Raw genomic sequence first — 22,813 nt, forward strand, 5'->3', positions numbered from 1 at the left:
TCAAACTCCAGATTAAAATGTCGAGGGAAAATGTCTAACAGAATAAAGAAAAATACAATTCAACAGAGATCATGTTAATTGGTGGTTTTCTAAGTCAGTTCTATAGTGGCCTATAGAATTATTTGGCTTGGAGTTTGTCACCACTGGCCTACAGGACAGAAACCGTCTCGCTTGTATGTGCATCCTGAGCGCTTGGCATATAGGAAATGCTCGGTACCTGGTCCATCGGCCTATCTATCGTCTGTCTTCTGAAAGGGTGACCTTTCCAATAGGGTAAATCATGGATGTTCTGGCCATCGTGCTTTTGGCAGAGAGAAGCTCTGCACACTCATAAGTCCTGAGAATGAAAGCGCCTTGCTTCAAATCCTGGCTATGCCTGCTACGGCTTCTGCTTCCTCATCTACAAAAGGAGACGGTCGATCTCTGACACTAGGCCTGGGTAATAGATGCATCTTGTCACCACAATCACTCCACACTGCATTTGTGATGTTTTCTCTCCTCATCTATTTCCTCTTTCTGCCTGTGTGGTCTGCAGTCTACTGCCATGAAAATGTTATTTTGCTTCTCCCTTCATTAATCTTCCTTAACAAAGCTCTCCTCAGATTCCTAGATTTCTTCTCATGAGTAGGAAGCAGTATAAAAGAGATGATGTGGTGATCACAGCTGTCCAGGAACTCCTATTTGCCCCCTTACCCTTCTCCTGATTAATTTTCCAGAGGGATTTCCCAGTAAAAAATTTTCTTTCTCCACTCTGGGAAGAGGTATCAAAGATAGATCATTTTCTTTTTTCTTTTTCTTTTCTTAGCTCCAAGCCCCCAGCCAGAGACAGAGCTTTTGACAAAAAAAAAAGAAAATCACTTTTAAATCTGTCTTGATCTCTTCTCTGGGGATGTTTCCCCTTCGGTTGCCTCCTTCTTACGGTATTCCCAATAAAGACACAATTGGTGTGGTGTCAATCAAGACAAATCAAACATTTAAAACAACACAACAGAAAAGGTAAACAGAATTTCCTTGTGCCCAGAGGGAAAGGCTTCAGGCTCCCATGAAGGAATTCAAAGGAAGCAAGGAGAAACAGGTTTCCTTTGGTGTGTGTGTGCGGACAAGCATAATTCCTTCAGTCTTCATTGCAAAGCCCTGAAGCCAGATCAGATGTGCAAGACTCTAGGTAAATCTATTTATACCAGCCCTTTTTAGGCATTTCCTATTCCTGGCCAGAGCTATCATTTCTAAGTTTTAAATTGAGGGTCACAAATGCAAATCGCAGTATTAGAAACCTTCTTGACTTTCTCTTTGGAAACCATGACTTTTAATTGGCCAGGGTGATGAAAACATCAGCTGTGCCCTGAGACGTCAGTCTTGGTTTTTTGCACAAGACTTAACAATTGCTGGCTATGTTTCCCTGGTTCTCCATGTGAATCACCCGAAGTAATGAGTGGAGTGGCACAGAGTTGTCACTCCAGTATTCTCTCAGGCAACAGGAACAGCTTCTTGGGGGTGGGAAGAGAAAGAAAAGAAGAGAGAAGAGTAGGTGAGATGGACTTTGGGGAATGAGGCAGCCTTGACGTTAGACACGGAAGGAGCAGGCTGTCGTCCGCCTTGGGTTAGGGGTCGGGGTCCAGGAACTGGTCCAGGTGGTATCGTCCATCTACCTCAGAATCCCCCCCCTAGAATGGGCTCAGGTTAAAGCTTTTATACAGGACGGTATCTGTGACCTTGGGACAATGAAGGAGTTTCTCCTTCCCACCTACAGCGATGGGTCCCCACCCACCATGCTAAAACTGCAGCCCACTCCCCTGGCATTTTCAGGCGTGGATTACTCGGCACAACTGAACATCAAAGCTAGGAGAGTGTCAGGCGTGGTGGCTGTGTCTCCACCCAACACAGACGACCGTCTGGGGGGAGGGATGAGTCTGGTCTGTTCAGGAGGATGGAGACAGGGTGTTGAAGTCTGGGGTGGGGTATATGGCCTCCAGAATTGAGGCCCTGAATGCACCACAGCTGTTCTCCCTGGGTCTCCACCTAATGCCACGGCTAGGACATGCCCCTGACTAGAAATGGGTTTCTGGGGCAGGCGATGGCTGTGGGCTGTGGCCGCTTTTTTTGACCTGACCGTGGCTCCTAGGTTCCCAGTTTCTCCGAATGGCCTTGCTGCTGCCGCCCAGGGACGTGCTGGATAACTTCATATATTGTGCCGTAGACCTCCTGCCTGGGGCCCCACTCAGAGCCACAAATGGGCCTGCTGGGTGTCTAGAAGATAGATCAATAGAGCATTCCTGAATTTAGTAATCGATCACGATGGGCCAGGCACAGGCGTCATCATGCAGGCGGAGCCCAGCAGGCCGTGACCAGGCCAAAAGTCTAATCGTGCCAGACGCTGCTCGGGGCCTCGTGCTGGGCTGGGCTGGGCTGGCTCCTGTGCTGGTGGCTGTGGCACCTGGGAGCCTTCTGGGGTCTGGGGAGGTCAGACCTGGCCTGCCCCAGACTCGGGGAGCCCTGCCACCAGCTGGAGGCTCTGTCTCCAGGATGTCCTCAGAAGTGTCAGACTCCTGTGCTTGAGCCCAGTTCCAAGTCTCTACTCATTGTCAGGGAGGAGTAAAGGAGGTCTGACCTCTCTCCCCCCTTCCCCCGCCCCGCCATGCCACGCCCACACTCACTCACCCTGGGAGCGGTGGAAGGCTCCGGAAAGGCAACAAATTCATAGATCCCAAAGTCAGTCAGGGCATCTTCGTGGCCTGAAAGAGAGGTCAGAGTTTCCAAGACAATCCATCAAGCACTGATTAAGTGCCCCTGCCCTTAAGGAGCTTCTATTCTATGGGGAAACACTATGGACAGAGGGAAATGATTAGGGGGAAGGGTGAGGATGAGAGCACTCACTATGGAAGATCAGGGATTCAATCAATTATTAAAGGCCTCCTGTGTACCTGGTGCAGTCCCTGCCTTTTGATAGCAGGCAAGTGGAGCAGTGGTCAATACTGGCCTTAGAATCAGGACCTGGGTTCAAATCCTACCCCTGACACTGACCAACTGTGTGACCACTGGTAATCTTTTTATCTACAAAATGGAGCTAATAACGACCCAGGAGGCTCATGGTGAGGATAGGCTGCAGAAATGGGCGCTCTTATCTCCCTTACTGGGATGCTGCCTATGCATCAGGGAATACACATGAATGCAAGGCAAAGGGGGTTGGGGAGGTATCAGCGGCGCAAGAGGGTGAGGGAGGAGCATGAGCATTCAAGGGGTGGTGGATGCCAGTGCAAAGACGCGGCGGTGGGAGATGGCACCCGGTAGGTGAGGGCAAGCAAGTCACATGGAGAGAAGAGTGATGAGGAATAAGACTGAAAGGGCAAATTGGGGCCCGTGGATGGGTGATGGCAGCCTCACGGAGGCTGAAAAGACTTTAAGCAGCCAGTGGCATCTACGGCTTTGACAGAAAATAAGGACTCCACGAGGCAGAGGTGAGGAGGGCACGCATTCCACAGCTGGTGCACTGCGTGTGCAAAGGCATGGAAGTGGGAGTTCAGGGAACAGGACATTTTGGCTGGGATCTCGAGCGACTGAAAGAAAATCATGGGAAAATCTGGAAAAATAGCTTGGAGGTAGGGAGTGGAGAACTTCAAAAAGCAGACGAAGGCGTTTGTGTTTTATCCTAAAGGGTACGGGAGCCACTGAAGCTTTTTGGGCAGGGGTGCAATAGCCAGAACTAAGAAGAGAGGGGAGGCTGGAGGCAGGGAGGCCAGTCAGGAGGCCGTGTGTCCAGGGGAGAGGAGATGGTGGTCACGTTGCAGTGGATGAGTTTGGCCGTGGATGGAGGGAAGAGTGGGGAAAGGATCTGAAAGAATGAGTTGGAACTGTGGAGAAAGGGCAGCAGGCCTGAGATGCAAATGAGATTCTTAGGAATTATCCAGAAGGCAGGTGTTCATGGAGCTGGAGCGAGGTAAGGGCTGGATATTCACATTACTTGGGACTTGTTTATGTAGCGGTGATAGCTGATGAGGTCACTAAGAGTCTCCCAGGGCAGATCGCTGGGGAGATGAGTATGACTCTGTGATAGAGACCAAAAAGCATGGTCAGACAAGTAAGAGGAGAACCAGGACAGAGTGGGGGTCAGAAGTGGGTCAGACGCCACAAATGGAATGCAGGCCATGGGATTCTACATTTAACAGAGTCCAGAGGTGGAGGCCAAAGAGGAGGCCAGGGCCTTTGGGAGGCAGTGAGAGATCGAGGCAGCAAGGACAAGAGCTCATGAGGGTGTCAGGGGTTACGTCAGGCAGGCCGAGGCCTGGGCAGGTGAGGGGAGGTGAAGGAACCTCCTGAAAGGAAGAGGAAGGGCCACGTGGGGGATTAGGGAGGGAAGGGCAGGATGAGCCAAGGCCACAGCAGCAGTGAGTCCTTGGCCGGGCGGAAGAGGAAGGGTTGTTTGCCCACGAGATGAAGCAAGACGCATTTGTAGTGATCTGGGAGCCTAGGGATGAAGGAAGAAGACGGTGGGAAGAACTCGGGCTTGGTGTTTGGCAAGACAAGGGTCCTGTCTGGGGGGTGGGGTGGGCTGGAGCAGAGCACCAGGATTAAGGTGAGAAGCCTTGAGGCAGAGGGAAAGGAGACGGGAGGTTCAAAGCCCTTTGCAGGCATGACCATGGCCATGAGAGTGGCACTGAAGGTCTGACCATCCCTGTGGGTGCCTGGGGTGGAGAGGAGACAAGTCTTGGGACACTGATGAACTACAGAGCCATGTTCCCACTGATGTCAACCCTTGATGAGGCTCTATTTGTATGAAGGCAGAGGTTGAGGGGAGGGAGGACCCAAGCAGGGACTGATCCCCTGGAGAAAAGAGGGATAAGGACTTGGAGGTAGGGAGAGCACCCCAGCAGAGCCTCTGGGACAGACGATGCAGATGGAGGCAGCAGGAGAGAGGGGCCCAGGGCTCTCCTCCTGGATCCTCTCTATACATGCAGGCTGACTCACCCCAGTAGGCTGTGAGCTTCCTGAAGGGAGGGGCTACTTAATTTTTGCCTCTGTATGCCTTGTACACAGTAGGCACTTAATAAATATCGGTCTAATTGGATTGAACTGAATCTGAAAATGCCCCCACATCACTACTGTGCCGCTGGACGAGAAATCTTAGGAGATCTGATGCTGTCCCTTCGTGAATGTCCTCTGGCCTGCACATAGGTGGGACTCAGATACAAAAAGCCCTCAGAGCTGGGAATCCCCCTCAGAGATGTGTGTGTGTGTGTGTGTGTGTGTGTGTGTGTGTGTGTGTTGTGGGGGGGGCACCTAGGTCCCAAGCTGCACGGCCCGAGACCTCCCACCTCCCTCTGCTCCTCCTCTGTAACCTCCACAAAGGGCTCCTCGTTCCAAGTAGAGATGGCCAACAGCCTTCAGCTTGACCCTTCTAGCAGACTCAGGGAGCCTCCGTCCCTTCCCGAGGCCCCCAGTCACCTACAGAGACAGTGCCAGGGAATGGTGGAGCCTTCTCGATGGCTGACAAGAGAAGGGAGCTGCCAGCAGCCCCCTTCGCCCTCTCGTCTGAAGCCGGGACATTTGCTGGGGCACAAGGGAGGCTGCCCCTGGGACCTGGAGCAACCCCAACCATCTGGAGCGGCTCATGCAGCTCGTCACCTGAAAACGTTTGTGCTTTCCCGTATTCGGATTCTGGCCTAAAGAAAAGAAACAGACACGTGCGTGATTTCGTGTAATGGGAAATACCCTCGACGCCTGCTTCGGGACCAAGGCAGCCGTGACAGAGTCCTTACCTGCGTGTGTGCTTCTGGCAGATGGCTGCAGCCGGGAGAGGGAGAGAGAGAGAGAGAGAGAGAGAGAGAGAGAGAGAGAGAGAGAGAGAGCGCATAATGAGTCACATTTGCTGCGAGGATGAAGCCAGGAAATTCTTCAAAACAAACTCGCACCTACTTTTGTGAGGTCGGCACTTGCTCCACAAGAAGAGGCCACTCATGGCCACGATCAGGAACACAGAGATGCCTGTGATGATGGCCAGGGACGACTTCCCTTTGCTGGTGACCTTCTCTAGTCCTGGGGAAGAATGGACACCCAGGGACCCTGAGCGCTTCTGCCACCAAGCCCTGCCCCGGTGCAACAACGCCGAGGTGTGACGAGGCGTTCTCGCTGAGGAGGACTTGGGATGGAGGAAGGGGATGCGCTCTACCCAACACACCGCCAAGAGAACGTTGGTGCTAAACTGCGGGCCCACGTTTCAAGGTGCTTTGGCCCCACTTACCTGCTTTTCAGGTCTGGGCCAATTTCTTGGCCGGCAGTGCCTGTCCGAGAGATAAATACACACAGACTTGAGCTATGCCGTCTCCTCTAGCTCTCATTGGAGCGACAATGGGCCGTCTTCATCCGCTTGGTTTTTCTCAAGTGCGTGGTTAGGCCAACCTCCTTTGAATGATGGGGACAACTCCTTTGGAGCCTCTGCAATGTTGCAGGACTTAATACAACCAGGAAAATGCAACCAGCAAGGGGCAGCTAGGTGGCACAGTGGATCGAGCACATGCCCTGAAGTCAGTGAGACCTGAGTTCAAATCCGTCCTTAGACCAAATACTTGACACGTACTAGCTGTGTGACCCTGGGCAAGTCACTTGACCCCAATTGCCTTTAAAAAAAATGTAATCAGCAAACTGAAGCATCTAGAGGCCCTGGCCATCTGTAGCAGAGTGCTCCACCCTTTTTTTGTGTCCTAGAGACCTTCAGCAGTCAGTCTGGTATAGCCTGTGGACCCCTTCTCAGAGTCATATTTTTAAGTAACTGAGTGGAGCACTAAATTGCAGCTAGAGGTTAATGAAAATAAGGATGCAATTGTTTTCCCATCCAGGTTCACAGACCTCCTGAATTGTCTCCATGGAGCCCAGGTGAAGGATCCCGGACCTCTCGGGACTCCCTCTTCCCTGTGGATTCCTCAGGGACGTTCTCTGTGTCAGCGGCCAACACCCCTGGGGATCCCACAGAGGGCCGGCAAGCTGGACCCCGTCTGTGCTCCTTCAGGGCCCTCTGTGTAATTTCTGACATACGCACAGGGGAAACTGTGTGGGCAAGGAATCTTCAGGGCAGCATTTCCTCCACTGAGTCAAACACTTTCTGAAAGTCACCAAACGGCGAGCTCTTTCTCCTCCACACGTTCCACCCCCTTGTATCACTGCCATAGAATCACACTGACAAAAGCCTGCCTGCCTCCTTCTCCCACCTCCTTTAAGCTACGCAGGTGTCAGGGCTGCCCTCAGGATGGGCGCTGATGACCCTCACAGAAATTTTATAGAGGAGGGGACGGTAGGTCTGTGGTTAGGGAGGCAGGGCCTGATTTTTGGTAACAATAAGGTCTGAGATTGCTTTCAAACTTTTGGTATCCTTCCCTCTTTTAGATAAATTGAGAATGGATTTCTCAATACCTTCAAAATAATGTTGCCTTCTCCAGGTGGCCCAGTGGATGGAGCACCAGGCCTGGAGTTAGGGAGACTGGAGTTCAGATCTGGCCTCAGAGACTTACTAGCTGTGTGACCTTGGGCAAGTCACTCCCCTGTCTGCCTCATTTGTAAAATCTCTCAGGGTTGTTGTGAGGATCAGCTGACCTCCTCACCTAGAACCCTCCACAGCCTCACAGCTAAGCCCCCGGAGGATTTGCAGAGATTTTCCTTTGGAGATTCTATACATGTCACTGGCCTATATTTGCTGGGGTTGAAAGGAGCCCTTTGCAGTGGTGGAGGGGCAGCCCTCTCACCAGGGCAAGGACCAAGTGCACTCTCTCCCTCTCCTCTCTCTCTCCTCTCTCTCTGTCTCTGTCTCCCTCTCTCTGTTTCTCTCTGTCTCTTTCTCTCTCTCTCTGTGTCTCTCTCCCCCCCCACCTCCACCCTCTCTCTCTTTCCTCTCTCTCTGTCTCTGTCTCTCTCTCTCTCCATTTCTCTCTCCCTCTCCCTTTCTCTCTCCCTCTCTCTCTCTTCTTCTCTCCACAGACCCTGACTGGAAGGGACCTCAGAGGTTGTCAAATCTAATCAGCTCGTTTTACAGAGGAGGAAGTTGAGGCTCAGAGGGCCTGGGAGTTGTCCAAGGTCACCCAGCTCTCCCCAGGTCCTCTGTGGCCCCAGGGTCCGAGGCACCCAGGTCAGAGCAGAGACTTTGAGTGGACTCCGTCCTCTTGCTGCCAAAGCCTCCGGGGACAGCCCCAGCTGTCCAGAGCAGCCTCGTTGGCAGAAGCCTGCGCAGATCTGCTGGAAGGTGGACGGGCCTGTGCTGGACAGGAGTCTTCTGTCCATTGAGGAAGGCCTGTCCTGGGGGCGCATGTTGCGCTCTGGGCTCCCTTCTTTGGCTTCTCTTGCCTGCTCGCTGAGCGTCTGCTCCTTTCCCAGCCTCGTGTCGTGGGCCGGGCCGTGTTGCTCTTGGGGTTATCGTCACCCCTGAGTGCCCAGGCCTGGTGGTCTATTTACCAGCTCCCCAGGGGGCTGTCCTCCTCACTCATCAGTGACTGGGCCATTTCCCAAAGTCCCCAGTGCAAACCCTCTGTGCCTGACCTTAGTTAAACAGACAAAATTAAACCGCCTATGCAAACACAGACAGGAAGAGCCCGGGCAACGCAGCCGTATGGTGCGGCTGGTGTTCCCAGGTCACGGGGAGCTGCTTCACCCTCTTGTCGGTCAGACAGTCAGTCAACAAGCATTTAGTACCCCCAGCCCAGTCTGTGTGAACTCCAGCAGAAGGCAGCAGTGCCCAAGGCTGCAGGACACAGCTGACCACGCAATGAGGACCAGAGGATGACACACAGCAGCTTTTCTCAAACAACCTGGTTGGAGAAGACCCTCTGAAAAGGGAGGAGACCCCCATCCAGGGTCAGCACAGATTCAGAAGTACTCAAATCACTTGGTGGAGATTTGAGAATGGCAGACGAATCCAAAGCAGGAACAGATGAATATTTCAAAAGCTTCCACCAGAAAGGGGCATAACAAGGCAGAACAATTCGTAAATTAATGGAAATGACTCAACACATTAAAGTCATACAAGATGCTGTGTAGCAGTGCAGACAACTCTTCAGTCATCTTCAGCAGGGAAATCAAACTTGGAGTCTTCCGCTCAACAAAAGAGTTTGATCCCATCATGGCGGAGGCTGCCTACAGAAGAGTCCAAATAGAGGAGGGCTTCCCTGGGGGGGAGGGGGGCATGAGCCAGGTCGTCTGGACGCTCCCGGCTGCTCACGGCCCGAGCACAGGGACATAGAGGAGCTTTCTGAGTGAGGCCAACACCCCGATCATCCATGTGGGACAAACCAAATGGATGAAGAACACTTGTTGTCCCGACTGCAAACGGCTGTTTGCCGCCAGCGCATGATGTCGCCGCAGTGGTCCATGGGTTGGGGACAGATACCGTGGGGGCAGAAAGCTAGGCCTACAAGTGGATAGTCAAGGGCACCATCCAGAGTGGGTGCTTGGGAAGCGCTCTCAGCTCCTTCACACGAACAAACCCTTCATGGGGCTGGGTGGCTGCAGAACGCGGAATACCAAGACCTCTGAGGAATTTGAGTGGTGGGAAATTCCGATGGGAAAGAGGCTAGAACAACTCTGGGCAGCTTGCCCAGAGCAGGGAGGGGCAGCCTCTTTCAGTGAGACCCCAGCAGTCTTAAGGGAGGCCTCCTGCACACAGAAGGAAGAGGAGGAGTGGTGCACGGGGGGTGGCCCTTGCTGAGGAGGTCACAGGCCCGTGGACATCCCATGGTACACGTAGCATCCCATGAAAGGAGCCCATGGGGAAGGCCATCCTAAGGCATACCTGCCCTTTGGAGATGCTCAGAAATACTAAGGCAGCAATTCACAGTGACCCTCATCGAAGCCTCTGGACTCACCTGAAAGAGGAGTCTCTCTCTCTCCCTATCAATTCCAGTGCAAGATTCCTCTCCAAAATCACTGGGGCGTGACTAGGGTGACGATCAGAAGGGAGAAGTGTCTCTGGTTACTTTGGTTACTGGAAGTCTCTCTCGAGGTCACCAACTGGACAGGAGGAGTAGCTTCAGGACCCTTATTCTCCAAGGGCGTGTGCATCCTTCTTACTCGGGTCACTGAACTTGGCCCTGAGGCCTAGAATCTCATCGATCAGTCGAGTTTTGTTTACTGCCTGGGCATATGGATGGCAATTTTCAGAGCCCTGGGTTGGCACTGTCTATCTATGCAATGCATCTTTCTCTGTCCTCTCTCTCTAAGCAGGATGCTTAGGTTAGAATAACCTAAATTAATTCATTAATGAGAGGCAGCTAGGGGGTTCCACAATGCACAAAGTGCCGGCCCAGGAGTTGAGAAGACCTGGCAAACCTGTCCTCAGACACTGAGAAGCTGGGTGACCCCAGGCAAGTCCCTTCACCTCTATCTGCCTCAGTTCCCTCATCTGTAAAGTGGAAACAACAGCATCTACCTCCCAGGATTGCCATAAGAATCAAATAACATTTGTAAAGTGCTCTGTCTGGTGCTTGGCACATAGTAGGTGCTCTGTAAATGCTCATTCCCTTCCCTGCCTCCACAACTGGCTCTTGAATAATGCAGCGCTTTTCCAGGAAGGGCCCTGCTGATGGTCTGTTCTGGCTCCAGGAGCCTCAGAGCCTCTGCTCCCGGTCCCTCCCCTCACACCCACCTGCTGTCCTTGTTTACCATCATCACAGATGGCTGATCTAGGCACAAGTCAAACAGGTTTGTTGGATTTCTCAAAAAGGCAACTGTCTGACGTGAAGGCTGTAGTCATCTGGGGTCCCTGGTAATCGGACCTTAATCAAATATTAGGAGCCTGTAGCATCAGGAAAATACTTTGGCTAAACATTAATGGAAGGCAGCAGGCAAGGGAAACAAGGCTCAACCTGTAGATTCTGGTCATTTTTCATTCAAAGAAAATAAAACCAGGCTAGAATTTACATTTGGGTTATTTTACTACTATTGATGAAAAATCCCCTAAATTCATTAAACACAGAAAACAAGGTATGGAAACAGTTGGGAAGCACAAAGAGAACCTCAGACTTTGGAGGGTCCTTGTGGTATCTTTCTGTCCTAATGCTAAACCTCTTCCTACCTGGGCCACTGAAACTTACAGAGTAGAGGCTGCAGGACCCATTTTGGGAGAGGCAGAAAGTGACAGCACAATACTCCCTCTTCCTCTTTAGGCTGCATTCCTGACTGTCCTCCTGGCCCCTCTGCAATGCTCGGAATTCTCTCCAGCCCTGGATTTCTTCACACATTAGAAACCCCTCCCCTTCCCTCCCGCCTTGCTCCCACCCTGCAGCCCCTCTCTCTCTCTGGATGGAGTGTCCTGTCCGTTTTAGGAAGGATTTCTTTGATAAGCTGGAGAATCTGGAAGGAGAGCAGCAAGAGAGGTGAAAAGCCCTCAGAACCCTGAGGGCTGGTCCTGGAGAAGAGAAGCCTTAGGGATCCCATGATTACTGTGCAAAGCTGTTACCTAGAGAGCTGATTAAACCTGTCCTGTTTGGCCCCAAAGAACAGAACCAGGAGCAATGGGGAGAAGCTTTAAAGATACAAATTTAGGTATGGCAGAAGGAAAACATCTCCCAATAGTTAAAAAAAAAAAAAAAAAAACAACCAGTCACGTCCCACTCTTTGTGACCCTATCTAGGGTTTTCTTGGCAAAGATAATAGAGAGGTTTGCCATTTCCTTTTCCTTGCTCATCTGTCAGGTGAGGAAACTGAGGTGAACAGGGTGAAGTGACTTGCCCAGGGTCACACAGCTAGGAAGTGTCTGAGGCCAGAGTTAAACTCAGGAAGATGAGTCTTCTTTATTCCAGGCCCAGTGCTCTGTGCACCATGGCATCCCCTAGCTGCCCTTCCTAACAGTTACAAGCTCTCCAATACTGAAATGGTCTGTTTGGTCCACGAGCAATGGGGGAGATCGTGGAGAGGCAGGTTTGGGTTTGATATCAAGATGAACTTCCTGCTAAGTAATGTGCTCTGAAGGGGGAGGGGTGGCTATCCCTGGAGGTAGGGGATGCCACCCTTCCTGGAGGTCTCCAAGCACCACTTTGAGGATATATGATGGCTCAGGCGCAGGGTGGACCAGTTGGCCTCTGAGCTCCCCTCTTACCTCCGAGATGCAGAAAGACCATTTGGAAATTCATGGAAGGTTGAAGAGGCAACTAGAACTTGATAAGGGAAAATGTCTCTTAAAGAAAAGAGTATAATCTTCCAACCACAGTCCACGAAGTTAGCTCCAATCATCAGCAAACCCTGAGAATGTGCTTCTGAAGGGATGGTCAGGCCACCCTGGCCTCGTCTCCTTTTATGGAAAGGGTCACCTGCCTGAGGGATCAAGGAAATGCCTGAATCTCTCGGGTTGCCTTTCTTGACATGAGGAAGAGATGTTCAGCAATAGGTTACCAAGCCAGTCTGCAGGGCAAGGCGTGATAGACCTACAGCAGCCCTAGATTTCAGCCAAGCCTTTGGTTTTCTCCTGCTATTCCTGGGGAGATGGAGAGATGTGAATGGGAAGATAGCACAAGCAGAGAGACTTGCTGAATGGCCGATCCAAAGAGAAGCAATTGCGTCAATGTCGCTCCTCCACAGCACTCCTGGGAACCCACCTGCACATGATTATGAGGAGCGCCCCGTGTGGGAACTGCCGCCCTCAGGCCGACTGCAGCCCATCTGAGTGAATATGCAAGTCGGGGGAGGTTGTCCAGTGCTCAGTAACTTGCCTGGGCTTCCACTGCTATTCGGTATCAGATACCTACGCTGGGATCTGAGCTCGGGTCTCCCTGGCTTCAAGCCTGGACCATCACTTTCTAGCACAGACATATGATAAGAACGCTGGAAATGGGCTGCGAGAGCAAGCTGTCCGGAGCCAAGAGAAAGGATGTGAGCTTCCACGCATGTGGTGTATCAGAAGCAAGAAGATCGGGGTTCAGATCCCTGCTCCTGCACTTCCTACAACCCTCGGGATGGAGAGCGTGAGGTCAGAGTGGCGCCCACGCATGCGACTCCCCCCCCCCCCGTCCAGACACGTCTGCACCTTCCCTGGGCCAAGGGCCCTTACCTAGAGACGTGATGATCACCGTGAAGCGTGCCTCTCCTCGTCGCCCTGTCACGTTGTTATAGGCACAGCACGTGTAATCGGTGCTGCGGCCCAAGTGCTCCGAAGCAACCTCCAGATGCGGCCCGTGCTCGATCACCTGGGTGGAATTGTCGTCCCGCTGAATCCACAAGTAAATGTTGGGGGGGTTGGAGTCTGCAGAGCAGTCAAACCGTACGGCCTCCCCAAGGTCAACAGTGAACACCTCTCCCACTCTCAGGCCTCGGTCAGAATTGACTGTGAGTCCGTAAGGTCCATCTGCATTAGAGGGAGAACAGAGGAGAGGAGGAGTGTCAGCTCGTTGAGACTGGGGGCTGCTGGGCAGCAGCGTTTGGGGGAGGGAGGCGGTAGGACAGGGGCTGAGGCGCCCACCAGACCACGTCGGCCAGTAGTTCCCCTTCACGCCCGTCCCCTAGAACAGCCAGTGTGGGTCCTGTGAGCTCAGCCTCCGCTCATGGAGCTGAAGAAACAGGTCAGACAGGCTTGAAATTCAGGCTGTCGTGCCAGTGCCCCCTCAGAGCTGGCACCCAGAATTGCAGCTGGGGGACGGGGAGAACCATCCTTGCCGAGCTATGTGCCCAGAAAGAAGCTCATCTTGGAACAAATGTGCCCGTGATTGGTCATTATTAGCGCCTTTGTGAAGAAAGCTGCTAAGAGCTGGAGTCGGTGGAGCACCTACTATGGACCAGGCACTATGCTAGGCATTTTTCAGATTTTATCTCATTAGATCCTCCTGAAAACTCCGGGGGGTGGGGGGGGTGCTAGTACTGTCTCCATTTTACAGTTGTAGAAACTGAGGCAAACAGGTTAAGGACTTATCCAAGGTCACACAGCTAGTAAGCATCCGAGGCCCCCATGCTCCCTAAGGTGAGCCTGTAGGACACCGAGGTCCTGGTCACTGCTACTACTTAGCTGTATGACTTTGGGAAAGTCCCCTCTCCTCCTATACTTCAGTTTCCTCACTGGTAAAGTGAGGAGCCAGGCTGGGTGACCCCTCTGACATGCTCTGGCTCTGGGCATACTGGCTGCCCATCCTCCCTGTACCAGGGCGGTTTGTAAAAGAATCACAGGAAGGCACATCTCACAGGACCTTTATACCAAATCCGTGCTGTAGACCTAGCAAGGGTCTCTCCTTTACACTGTCTTAATTGCAGACCACAGGCAGGTTCTCTTGGGGTCATAACCCCTGACTCAGGGTTGTGGGATGGGAGACTTTGGTGGGTGGAGAAGCCGTCCGGGGTGTGGGAATTAGAGCCACTAGAGGGAATTACAAGAAGAAAGGGAAGGTTGCTGGATAAAGGACGGTGAAGGTGACAGAAATGCTCAGGCCCCCCCTGAACGTGTCCCAGGCAGCGCCCCTGCCCCCATCCCTCAGATTGACCCATTGTCACTATTGGCTGAAAGTTGCTGGTGGCCTAGGAGAGAGGGAGCAGAGCAGAGGGAGGCTGTCGCCCTCCTTGGACCCACCACTGTCTGACCTCTTATCTCCTGAATGTGTTCAGAGAACAAAACCAAGCTCCCTTTCCAAGATCAAGGCCAGGCCCTTGTCAGCATCTATACTGCCACATGCAGAGAAATGAGATCTTCCCAGATCCCAGTGTTAGCCAATGCCTTCAGCCCTCCCGAGGGGCTGCGCTACCTGCCTGTGGGCCGACAGAGTCAAAAGGCTCAGGACTGGCAAAGGCAAACAGAGCTAAGCTGCTCACCCCAAGAAGGAGAGGAAGATGAGGAGGAGGCCTCACCTCTTGTCCATCCCTAGAATGTCTCCAGAGTGTCCACTGAGACAGTGATGCTTGGAGCTGGGATTTCAGGAGGAGAGAGAGAGTGACAGAGAGACAGAGAGACAGAAGAGGAGAGGAGAGGAAGAGAGAGAGAGAGAGAGAGAGAGAGAGAGAGAGAGACAGAGAGAGAGACAGAGAGAGAGACAGAGAGAGAGAGAAAGAGAGAGGGAGAGAGGGAGAAGAGACAGAGAGAGAGAGGGGAGGGAGAGAGAGAGAGAAAAGAGAGAGAGAAAAGAGAGGAGAAGAGAGAGAGGGAGGGAGAGAGAGAGAGACAGAGAGAGACAGAGAGAGAGAGAAAGAGAGAGAGACAGAGAGAGAGAGAAGAAAGAGAGAGAGGGAGGGAGAGAGACAGAGAGAGAGAGAAGAGGAGAGGAGAGGAGAAGAGAGAGAGAGAGAAGAGGAGAGGAGAGGAGAGGAGAAGAGAGAGAGAGGAGAAGAGAGAGAGAAAGAGAGAGAGAGAAGAGAGAGAAGAGGAGAGAAGAAGAGGAGAGAAGAAGAGAGAGAGAGAGAGGGAGGGAGAGAGAGAGAGAAGAGGAGAGAAGAGGAGAGGAGAAAAGAGAGAGAGAAGAGGAGAGGAGAAGAGAGAGAGAGAGACACACACACACACAGACACACACTGTCACAGTGAGAGACAGAGGGAGGAGAGAGAAGAGAGAGGACTCATCGGCGTGTGATGGTGTTCATCACCTTCTGCTCATGGACACTGTCCTTCCATGATGCCTCCTCCCTTCTCTCTCTCTCTCTCTCTCTCTCTGTCTCTGTCTCTGTCTCTCTCCCTCTCCCTCCCTCCCTCTTGTTCCTCTGTCTCTCCTCTCTCCTTCCCCCCTCCCTGCTTGGCTGCTTCTTCGCAGTCTCCTTTAATGGCTCATTACTATAGCATTTTCCACCAAGACTCGGTGCTGGACCCCCTTCATGCCTTTAGTGAGCACCTTCTGCCCCCCATCTGAGAACCATGACCAAAGTTACATTGAACAAGGGTGTCTCTGTTGGGTTTTTTTCCAGGAAATATTGCACATTTGCTGGCAGCTTGGGAGTTGGTTTGTGGGAGGAGCTTGTTTATGTGGGTCTGAGTGGGACCCCCATGTCCTCCTGGATGAGAGCGATGAGAGGAGCCATCCAGTTTCCTCCTGACTCTTCCCGGAGGGGCCCTTGATGCTGGATTAGAGGATTCTCTGAGGAATGATAAAGGTGGGAAAGCGGGCCCATCTGGTCAGGAGTCTTGCTTAATGCTCTGAGTCATTTGCTGTCGATGTGATATTAAGAGAGATTGGGGAGGCCTCAGTCAATATGGTGAGTTCTCTATTCCCCTTGATGCGAGAGCAGGGTGTGGGAGGGCACCTCCCAGGAAGGCTGGCGTGGGCTTTGCCACCTCATGAGGGGATGTGGGGAAGGACTCCTCTGGCTTCCAAGGACTGACTCCCTCCCTGTGGTCTGTAAGAGTGAAAAGATTGTGCTTCTCTCTCGCTTTCCCCCATTGGACTTCCAGAACCGAGTGCGACAGCAGAGCTGTTCTGGGGTGGGAGGTGGGTGGAGAGAGCAACTTTCTGTCCCTGTCTCTGCCAACCTTCAGCAGAAGCACATGACAGTGTGTGCTTGTGTGCCTCGGTGGAGGTGGTGGGGGGATACTTAAGAATACTTCCTGAATCCCACTTCCTGCGTAGAGAAGGGGACATTGAGGATCTTTAATTTTCCAGGCAGGGTTCTTTTGGGATCTCACCTTCTGGCCCGAGAAGGGAGGTCACCAAGGAAGCACCAGTTCTGAGAGCTGCTTCATGGGTGACCACCAAGTTCAGGAGTTCCTGAGTTTGACCGACGGGTTGGCTAGCTCTGCACAACTGACATTTTGTCCTCTTTTATCATTTGTTGGAAAGAATGGCTCTTGGGGTGGAGGAAGGGAAATGAAGTGATATAAAAACCAAAGAGGTCAGTGAAAATTAAAAAAAAATTTTTGAGTCCAAGCATTTGGGCCCTGGCCTTTGGGAGGACCAAGATTCCTCAACAGTGTGCTTGTTAGGAAGGAGAGATGTGTCACCAGAGAAGAGCTCTGTGGCAAATGAACCATGTACTGCTGGGACACTGGCAATCTGGTTTGAAGGGGAGGCCTTATTCAGCAGCTCAAGGACATATACCTTTTGGGGGGGAAGGTGATGGACTGTTTGAGTACTTTATGCTTCCATATTTGTTTGTGAGCATTGGCTGAGTGCCTAGCATCCCATGCACTTTCTTCAGGGTGAAACGGAGGCCATTGCATACCACTACTCATATCAAGTGCCCAGGCAGGAACAGGGGACCCTGCTTCCCACATTTGGGAGGCCCTAGATATTAGCTTGACCTAAGCTTTGTTTTGGAGACTTTCCTGGAATAACATTCCAGGATCAGGGCAGAGAGTCAAAGAAAAAAATGAGCCCTCTTAGCTCTGACCCTCAGGAGGAAACCTGTCCAGGTGAGTCAGTGCAGTGCCTTGGAGTAATAGATTTAAATATTAATAGCACTACTAATAAAAATTAAACATTTATATATTTATATGGTAAAAGCCAGAGGTTTCTCTTCCCCTGCATTGGTGTCCATCTTCCTCTGACCCCCACTATCCACAGCATCATGTTGCCACCCCCCCACCCGGACAGAGCTTCCCTAGTCCATTTGGTCAGGGGATTTTCCCATATTCATCATCTTCTGCATTAATCCTTCTGCTCCTGGAAGCATGTCTGACCCTGTGATGTCAGAGTCGCAGCATTTGTCCTGGGGATAAAAAAAAAAGACAGATCCTTTCTTCTTCCTCTCAAGTCAACAAGCCCTGGGCCTCAGAGAGTCTCCTGCCCAGCTGCCTTGAATTTGCTTCCCTCCATGCCTTCTTACTGCTTGATGAGGCACTGTGCCCACAGTTGCCCAACCCCAAATCTTCTGTCAGAGGATTTCTAGAGACTCCGTCTCCTGTGCCCTGGGGGTGCCCGTGTTTGCCACATCTCCCCATGCGGTGGTTTGGCAAGCATTTGCTGTCCAAGGGGCAGACGGACTCCCAGCTCTCAGGCTCGGAGCTAGGGCAGCTGATTTCCACCAATGGAGCTTGGGTCAAATAGATGCTTGCTCCATGACCTCCACCTTCCAGAAAAGCTTGGAACGCTTCTGTCAAAGGGGCCATTTGCATGGCTCATCCTGAGGGCCTTCTGATCCTTCCCGGCTGTGCCCGCCTGGAATGGGATCTTTGGGAATCCCAGTTCCCCTCCACCCCCACTCTGTGTTGATCCCCATATCCCCCTTCCTGGAGGCCTCGGGTTTCCATCTGTGGGAGGCAGTGACAGCCAGGGGCCCTGGCTAAATGCCAGCCCCTGTCCCGGACATGGGTTGGGGCCTCCCAGGATCCCTGCCCGCAGGCTGCAGGGCCTCCATAGTGCAGATGCCACTCCCTAGTGCAGGGTGATTAAGACGCCCCACGCCTGCCATATGCTCCCAGCAGGGTGGTGGTGGCCGTGCCCACACAGTCACTGGTGGTTAATGGGAACAGGTGATTCATCAGCGGGCAGTCCTTGAGGAAGCAAGCACTTCTCCCTGGACAAAGGACTGGTTCCAGTGTGAGCCCTTCCCAGCAGGCCCACGGTCCCCAGAGGGGCTGGCCTTTCCCTGTTGGGCACTTTTACAATTCTAAGGAACCACCTCTGGGAGCAGAGGGAGGGCACATGGAACCACAGTGAAGACGCTAACAGGCCTAATAATGACAACGACAGTCAGCACAGATGGAGACACGCTTTAGCTTTCGGACCTCACGGAGGGAGCTGGGGGAGGCCTGGGGCTGAGGGCGGTCAGCCCCCAATCGGGGGATCCTTCCCCAGTGCTGGTCTCACACCAGCGCTGCCCAGTGAGCTACCCAGGTCCTCCTGGGCCAGCCTAGCAACCTTGCTGGGAATCCCAGTGTTCTCTCAGAAGATGGATGCAAGGTACAGGAGAAGGCCTGAGGAAGCACAGCCAATAGGAGAGTCAGCTCCCTGGCCACCCTAGAGAGCCAGTCCCAGGGAGGCCCATGCCCTCCTGGCTGCACCACCCCAGCCAGGTATCCCTCCAGGGGGCTCGGGGCTGCTTCCTAGGGAACATCCATGAGGATGATGAAGGCGTATGGACCACTGACCATTTAGGGGGTGTGAATCCCACCCGAGACCCTGACCAGCTTCCTGGCTGACCTACTTCCTTTCTCTGCACCTTGACTTCTCTGTGTATGAAACAGGCTCAGCCTTCCAGGGAGCACGGTGAGGATAGGAATTCTTGCACTCCCATCATCACCACCACCATTATCATTGTCATCACCTTCATCACCCTCACCGCCGTTACCATCAATTATTAGTTTCATGACAAGGAGGTCCATCTAGAAGTCAGACCAGCTTTCCCCCAGCTGGCCTGAGCCCAAGGTTGACCTCTGGTGACATGGGGGGGGCCAAGAGGGAAGGCCCCAGTGTAGCTGCTGATTCTGAAGGGCACTGCTGAGGCAGCCAGACCAGGCCTCTGGACATCTGGGCAGGCCCTGGGCCCTGAGATTCTGCTGCCCCCTCTGCTCAATCCTGAGCATCCCAGTCCAGGGGCATCCCGCTCCCTCTGCGCCCCCGTCCAAGAGCTCATGGCACCTCCCCTGCTGTGGAATCCATGCAAACAGAGACTTGGTGGTCTCTGGTGCCAGGCCAGACGGAAGGCTCAGGACGTTGCCAGGGCCTCAACACTGCCCTCTCTCACCATTCCCTTAACACTACTCTTGGCTGTAGGCCCCTTTTGTCCTCTGACCCTGCCCCCACCCTAGTGCAGGCCCTCACCACCTCACACATGGGCAACTGCCACAGCTGCTGGGGGGTTGGGTCTGCCTGCCTCCAGGCTTTCCCCACTCCATCCATCCTCCATTCAGAGTCCCTCTCTCACTCAGTATGAACTGCTGTGGCTCCCTGGGGCCTCCAGAGTCAAATATAAAACCTCTGTTTGATCCCTAAAGACCTCTGCGGTCTGGCCCATTCTGCCATTCCCATTTTCCCAGCCAAACGGGTCTGTCTCGTTCCCTGAACGGAGCATCCCATCCCCACTTCCTCAGTTCCTGACTTGGTACCTTGGTCCCGGGAACACCCTCTCCTTGCACTGGGTCCAGAGCACAGTGCTGTGAGAAGCTGAAGATGCAGACCAACCCGCTGGGGGAGTCCTGGGGGTGGGGGAGGGAGGTCCGAAGGCACCTAACCTGGGCTCCTAACTTGAGGCATCGAGGCCGGCTTCCTGGAGGAGAGAGCCTTGGTGTGCAGTCTGAATGGCTGAGCAGGAAGCCAACGGATGGAGCGGAGGGAGGACCTTCCAGGCCCATTCTGCCAGGAGCTGGACCACCCTGCTCAGAGAATCCTGGGACCCTAATTCTAGAGGTGGAAGGAAGCCCAGAGGCTACCATTCCAACTTAGTCATTTTACTGAAGAGGAAACTAGAGGGGCCCATAGGCGGGCAGGGGCCCGAAGGAAGCCCAGGCCCGGCCTTCTTTGTGCGCCCTCCTTCTGAGGAGCGGAACACTTACAGTAGATGACAGGCGCCAGGGCCTCGCTTCGCCTCTCGCCAATGGAGTTCCTTGCCAGGCAGCGGAATTCCCCAATGTCGGCCTTTGTCACAGGGGCGATGTGAAGGGTGCCGTGGTCGAGAGAGAAGCTGTGGGTCGTGCTGGCCTGCACTGGCTTCTCGTCTTTCAGCCACTGGTATGTGACTCGCGTGCCCGCGGCCACAGCGCACGTCAGCGTCAAATTGCCCACGTTCTCCACGGCCCCGGAGGAAGGGTGAGTGTGCACGATGGGTTTTGTCACGGGATCTGCAAGGCCACGAGAGTGCGTGAGTTCTCCCTGAATCTGTCACTGCTTCCTAACCCGTCACTCCACAGGTCCCTAAGAGGCGAGGGTTTGCAGCGCTCCTCTGGTGAGATCGCCTTTGCTTGGACACTTTCATTTGGGGTATTGACTTTTGGACAGCTGTGGCCAGACCAGGTGTCCACTCAGGATTTCTGACTGGCTCAGTCGCCCTGGCCAATCCCCCACAATCCCAGCCTCTGACAGCTGCCCAAATGTGGCCTCAGATGCATGCTAGCAGCGTGACCCTGTGCAAATCACTTCCCATCCCTGCCTCAGTTTCCTCACCTGTAAAATGAGGATAGTACCTACCTACCAGGATCAAATGAGATAGTAATTGTAAAGTGTTCAGCATAGTGCCTGGCACATAGTAGGGGCTTTATAAATGTTAGCTGTTATTATTATTATTTTTCTTTATGTTGCCTGCCCCTCAAGAACCAGGAAGCGGGAGGGCCCTGGATGAGGGAAGGCCTCTTGCGTGCTCAGTGGCCAGGGGGATGGCTTTTGAGCCACAGGCGGGCCAGGTGCTCAAGCTGAGTCACTAGTCTGGGATTTGAGGTGTCAGAGGAGGGGTCAGCGTGACTAGCTAAGCCACATTGCCCATGGGAAGGTGCTCACCATCCACAGTGACGAGAATCTTCTGATGAGCAGACACAGTCCCGTTTCCTTGCATGTTCACATTGACCTTGACAATGTAAGTGCCCTCATCGCTGAAATGGAGTGGCTGGATGCGCAGGGATGCGTTGGGTGGCACCATGGCGAACTTGTGCCGGTACTCCAGATCGGGGACTACGGACCTGTTCACTGAGCCTAGCAGGTATTTGGGAGTGGTCTGAGGCCTCTGGAACAGCCATATGATCTGGACGTCTGAGGCTGGGGTCTGGAAGCTGTAGGTCACTGGAAGGTAGAGCGCTTGACCCCGGACGCCGTGGACTGTGGCCGAGGGCACGGTCACTGTCAGCCCCGAACAGGTGCCTGGGAAGGAAAGAAAGACAGAGGAGGCCACTGTCAGAAGCAGCGTCTAAGCCACGGCAGCGGGCCATGGCAGATATGCCTGGTTCTTCTTTAAACCAGGCACTCCTGGCCTTGGCCCCACTCCAGGCTGGGACCCTTGGGAAGACTGGTTCATTGCAATGCCCAGCGCCAACCTTCTAAAAATGCAGGAACATTAGTGAGACCTGCCAGATTACAGTGGGTGGACTGACTAGAACCGAACAGACCGGGAATCACGGCATTGCATCAGGCTGCAGAATCCTGGAGCCCGCCTCTAAAAGGTCCATCTGCTTGTTCATGGGGTAAAATCAATGGGGTTCTTAGCAGTCACCATTACCCGCATTAGACTGGCCTTTTCCCAGCTCTGAGGCTGTCTTCTGACGCCTTCCTCCTTTCCTGGACTCTGGGATCAGCCCTCCCTCCTGGCTCTTCTACCATGGCCCAACTCCATCCATTTCCTTTTTTTTTTTCTTTAACGGCATTTTCATTTGAAGTGGTCTTAAGTCAGTGCCCAAGGAAAGCTCCTCCCCTCCCCCAAGCCAGGCACCAATCTCTTGGAAGTCTGGGGACTTCCCATCAAAGGAAAAGGAACAAATGTTAGAGTGGAGGATGCAAAAATACGCATTTTAAGAATGACATCATTTATGTGTAAGCAGCGCGATGCCCTCCCTCCCCTTGAGAGCAGGGACGTATTCACCTTTCTTGATGTCTCCAGCGCATAGCACACAGTAAGCACTTAATAAATGCTCATAGACTGACTGAGAGCCTGCCCGCAAGACACCCTGGCAGGAAGCAGATGGCAAAGGGTCTGGGGGACGGCAGAGGAAACTGCATTTTATCCTAAAGACAATAGGGAGACCCTGAGGGTTACCATCTGGTCCTGCCTAAATGCTTTCTGTCATTTCTCTTACCTCCTCCTTACCCGCTCTACTTTCTGGACAAAGTGCCTCTGAGAAGCAGCTTGGGAGGGCGGAAAGAACCCCAGCCCTGGAGGCAGCTGGGCTGGAACCCTCACTCCCATGCATAGAGACATGGTGTGGTGGCTGGTGTGGGCCAGCTTCTTGGAGCTACAGAGCAGTCCTGAAGGGTTCAACCGCCCTCACACCAGAGGGGCTGGTCCTCCCCAAACACTCCATCCATGG

The 22,813-nt window shown here is 53.2% G+C and overlaps 1 protein-coding gene across 1 annotated transcript in view; it reads right to left on the reverse strand.

Moving 5' to 3' along the window:
- Positions 1 to 801: 801 nt before the first annotated feature.
- Positions 802 to 22,813, reverse strand: part of HEPACAM2 (HEPACAM family member 2) — a 27,827-nt gene continuing 5,815 nt past the window's right edge. The window contains exons 2-9 of the mRNA XM_027835910.1: positions 21,297 to 21,653; positions 20,360 to 20,644; positions 13,019 to 13,312; positions 5,911 to 6,030; positions 5,754 to 5,778; positions 5,620 to 5,657; positions 2,659 to 2,732; positions 802 to 2,247 (exon numbers count right to left, since the gene is read on the reverse strand). Of these exons, the coding sequence (XP_027691711.1) occupies positions 2,119 to 2,247; positions 2,659 to 2,732; positions 5,620 to 5,657; positions 5,754 to 5,778; positions 5,911 to 6,030; positions 13,019 to 13,312; positions 20,360 to 20,644; positions 21,297 to 21,653 (1,322 nt within the window). The 3' untranslated portion in view covers positions 802 to 2,118. The remainder of the gene's footprint in view (positions 2,248 to 2,658; positions 2,733 to 5,619; positions 5,658 to 5,753; positions 5,779 to 5,910; positions 6,031 to 13,018; positions 13,313 to 20,359; positions 20,645 to 21,296; positions 21,654 to 22,813) is intronic.

The sequence above is a fragment of the Vombatus ursinus genome, unplaced genomic scaffold (genome assembly GCF_900497805.2).
Source record: "Vombatus ursinus unplaced genomic scaffold, bare-nosed wombat genome assembly UNPS02014817.1, whole genome shotgun sequence".
NCBI lineage: Eukaryota > Metazoa > Chordata > Mammalia > Diprotodontia > Vombatidae > Vombatus > Vombatus ursinus.